Here is a 4,233-nt window from a genome sequence, read left to right on the forward strand (position 1 = left end):
GGCCTCCAGAGAAACTAAAACTAAAAGATTGTGTCTCCAAAGTTCACGATTTCGTTTTAGATGAGAAACGACACGTGTTTTATACGGGCTTCAACTCCTTCAAAAAATTTGATGCGTTCGTTGAACATGTTGAATGCATGTACCAGGCACTGAAAACGGGTGCTGGCAGGCCACCAGCACTGACAATGAAAGAACAGCTTATTGCAGTGCTTTACAGGCTCAGAGTTTGCATGCTAGAGCAGGATTTGGCATATCGCCTGAAAGTGTCTGTGGCGACCGTGAGTGCTATGTACTCATTTTGGGTTAATTTTTTGTATGAAATGCTAATCCAGGTACCAACGTGGTCATCACGTAACACAGTGGACCTGTTCATGCCAGACAATTTTAAAGAACTGTACCCATCTACACGCATTGTACTGGACTGCACAGAAATTTTTATCGAGAACCCGTCTGACTACAAAACACAAAGCGACACTTTCAGCTCGTATAAGGGACATAACACCGCAAAAGGGCTCATTGGCATCACTCCAAACGGCTTCGTTTCTTTCGTGTTTAATCTTGCTCCTGGAAGACTTTCTGATCGAGAAATCACAAGACACAGTGGCCTGTATGAGTTGCTCGAGGAAGGGGACAGTGTAATGGCGGATAGAGGATTCCTCATTGAAGATGACCTTCGTCAGCTTGGAGTCAAATTAAACATGCCACCCATGTTGAATGGCCGCACGCAGTTGTCACTGGCAGATGAGTTAGCAACACGGCAGATAGCCAGTTTGCGAATCCATGTTGAGCGTGTCATCAGGGAACTTAAAAACTTCAGGATACTCCGTGCCGTCTTTCCTAATGTTATGGCAGAGAAGCTGAACAAGATATGGAAAATTTGTTGTTATCTCAATAATTTCATGCATGAGCCCATTCTAAACCGATGAGCGATGGTGGCGTTTTTAATGTTTTGTATGTTGTGCATGGTCTACTGTAACGCAGGGGTGCTCAAATTTTTTCTTTTTCAGTTGAAGAAAGACCAACTTTATTTGGCTAAAATGCAGTCGGCTTCTAACAAGTTTCATTTATGTTTTGGCCAGCTTCGGTCACGGAGCCTGTCTTGGAAAGATTTGCTTTATGGGGGTTTAACGTCCCAAAGCGACTGAGGCTATGAGGGACCCCGTAGAGAAGGGCTCAGGAGATTTCGACCACCTGGGTTCTTTAACATGCACTGACATTGCACAGTACATGGGCCTCTAGAATTTTGCCTCCATCGAAATTCGACCGCTGCGGCTGAGACTTCAAAAGGTGCTGGCCGACACATTTAAAAGGGGTACGCAAACTGCACAGCACCTGAACAAATACTTAAATTCAGTTATGACTGGCTGTATAGTAAGATAGCAGTAAGCAGTTACAGCATTAGTCCAAAAATACTTGGCTAAGGCGGATGAAGACATGCATAAACATAGGTGCTTGGGGAATCTAGGAAGTGCTCCAAGAAACCAGAGAGTTCCACAAAACGCAGTTTGAGAATCCCTGCTGCAGTGCAAGGCATTGAACTTGCGTTAAAGTACACTACTTCATGCACAGCAGACTAGAGCAGCATTTCTTGCTCTGCTGAAGTCTGAAGTTACTGTACAGGCTACATAGGGCTGCAATGTCTTATTTCTGTGACAGTGTTGTACAAATAATTTGAGCATAGAATGTGGCAGTATATTATATCCGAGTCATGACTTCAAACCAAATCACCAGTCTCATTGCTGAACTACACAGACAATATGGAAAGTTGATGTTTGTAGCCATTGTCTTTTCTACCACAGATTGTCTTTCCTAACTTTTTGGAATGAAATCTGTAAAGTGAATTTCACTCTGTTATTTTTACATTTGTTAGTGACGTGCTCCTATTTTTCAAAAAATTGTGATATGTATATGTATTGTATATTTGTATATGTCTGTACTGTATATGTAAAAAATTTGTATATGTATGCGAGTATTTCATGCCATTGAAATTTGAGAGCTTTATTACCAACTCTTATGTAATGTCCTGCATGGAACCCTTGAGAACGAACTTATATGAATCAATGCTATCGCACTCAATATCAGCTGCAGTACTCTAGATGCGGCAGGTTTGAGCTTGGTCGTCAAAAGCAGTGCGAGCCCAGTGCTGTTCGGAACTTGTGCATTAACCCCTCAGAGCAGAGTTCAAGGTATGCTAAATGTGCACTTTGGGCGCTCTCTATGACTAAACATTGATTTACTGTAAAGCATAAGCCTTCGTTGGTTCACTCCACGTATGTTACAAGTCGTATTGAGTAAAAGAGTACCTTCACTACGGAGAACACACTTGTCAATTTGCAAAGATTTTGCTTGCAACTTTCAATGTGGTTTCCTTACAGAGACCAATGTGAGGTCACTATCATCATCAAGTATAGTAAATGTTGAAGTATGTAGCTGCCCAGGTTCCTGGGACTAAGAGTGCATTATGTATGTGTTCAATGACAGGGCAGCAAGACGTGTGGTGCTTGACATTTACTTTTCACACACCGATTAGTTGCTAGTTGCACACACATTTAAATAGGTAGTGGCAACACATGCACATGGTCATAATGATATTACAAAGTAAAACACTTTCTTCATTTCTTCATAGAGACTAATGCCATACAAGATATTTAAAAACCAAATATATGTAAGTATGAACACATGCCAAAGCATCCAAGCAAGTACATGAGTCCAAGCATCTTTGTCCTGCAGAGCAATGTAACTGAAGTAAGTCATTGAGAGAGAGAGAGAATGAAAAGGAAAGGTAGGGAGGTTAACCAGATGTGAGTCTCCGGTTTGCTACCCTACACTGGGGATGGGGGATAGGGGTTAGAAAGATGACAGAGAGAAAAACGAAAAAAAGAAAAAAAGGAACGTGCACACATGGAAACACACGCACACAAGGCGTTCCAGTTAGTCTTTCACACAGGCCGGTAGATTGCAAGAAGCGCAAAAGCGCTTGCACGGCCTTCTTCTGCGACGGTAGGTCCTTTCGATGTTGTAGAATTCTTTTTTCGGATAGCGGTTGGTCGTCCAGCTGGTCAAGTTCATGGCTAAGGCATGCCCTCTGTGGACTGTACTGCGGGCAGGAGCACAATATATTGAAATTCACACACAAGCACAGTGCTCTTGGTAGTTCTTGTAACATTCCAGGAGACATGGCAGCATTTTGGAAATCCAAAGTGAGCTGTCAAAAGTGATCCTCTGAAAAGTGCAGTCTGTGCCATTATGAACCACAAAAACACACCAGGAGAGTCCAGTCAAAGCCATTTGCCCCTGGACCTGGTAAAAGTACTTGTGCGTTGGTTTAAGAACTCCATTCTTCAGGTAGGATGCCGTATTCACAGCATTTTCTAATTCATCACCCCGTTCCTTGGCAGCTGAGAGGGTCTTAACTTCAAGGAGACCAAAATCTCCTCCCTCCTCTACAACACGGTCAGGCGTTGCACCAAGAACTGGGACACCAGGATTGACACACAACCCACAACAGTAACTCCTAGTTGGCACTGTTATCTTCCCTATGTAACGTTGCACGGCTGCATCTTCATTCCTTAAACCATCAGCCATGTATTTGGTCTGCATCTGGCTAGACCCGAACAGCCTCTTGAAATACTTCTCGTCAGCTGGCTTCTGCCGTGACACCACATCTCCGAAGTGTGAAGCAGTCAGGCGCTTGGATCTCTCGAAGTTTCATGATGTAGAGCCGCTTTGCATCCCAGTCGCTTGCTCAAGGGCCCATGAGTCTTCTAAAGTAAGCTCACAGGAGCAGAACTTGTACCCAGCTGGCACATGCTCAGCCCACAGGGATTGCACTGGTAACCTGATTGGCATCTGGCTAAGAGCCTCCTCGTGAAGTGTTCTTTTCACTGGTACGGGCAGAAAGTGGTTGTCCTCCAGCGTCTTGCATAGCATGGCGTTTGGAATATTTTTCTGTGTCTGATGCATTCTCTTAATATGGTCTTCTGTCACTCTCAGAGAAACTGTGGTTTCTTGAGTCAGATGCCTACCAGCTTTCATTGGCATATGTTTCACAAAACGTAGTTGTGAGAACTCGCGTGTGTGCACGTTGGCCTTCTTAGCCCCAGTACCCCATGCTCTGGGTTTGTCTGTACACGACTGCGTGTTTCGCACGTAGGCTGCCCCAGAGCGCTTCAGGTCTAGTACAAACCATAATAATGCAACTACATGTTTACAAACACCTGCAGCTCCAGCCCG

The 4,233-nt window shown here is 44.0% G+C and overlaps 1 protein-coding gene across 1 annotated transcript; it reads left to right on the forward strand.

Moving 5' to 3' along the window:
- The first annotated feature begins 361 nt into the window (after positions 1-361).
- LOC144134651 (uncharacterized) lies at positions 362-956 on the forward strand. The gene has a single exon (XM_077667513.1). The coding sequence runs from the start codon at positions 372-374 to the stop codon at positions 924-926; it is 555 nt and encodes a 184-aa protein (XP_077523639.1). The 5' UTR covers positions 362-371; the 3' UTR covers positions 927-956.
- Positions 957-4,233: the final 3,277 nt, after the last annotated feature.

This window comes from Amblyomma americanum, chromosome 5, assembly GCF_052857255.1.
Source record: "Amblyomma americanum isolate KBUSLIRL-KWMA chromosome 5, ASM5285725v1, whole genome shotgun sequence".
NCBI classification, from domain to species: Eukaryota; Metazoa; Arthropoda; class Arachnida; order Ixodida; family Ixodidae; genus Amblyomma; species Amblyomma americanum.

What these genes read in the sequence shown, in the direction of transcription:
- LOC144134651 (XM_077667513.1), top strand. Translation starts at nt 372, where the DNA reads ATGCCAGACAATTTTAAAGAACTGTACCCATCTACACGCATTGTACTG.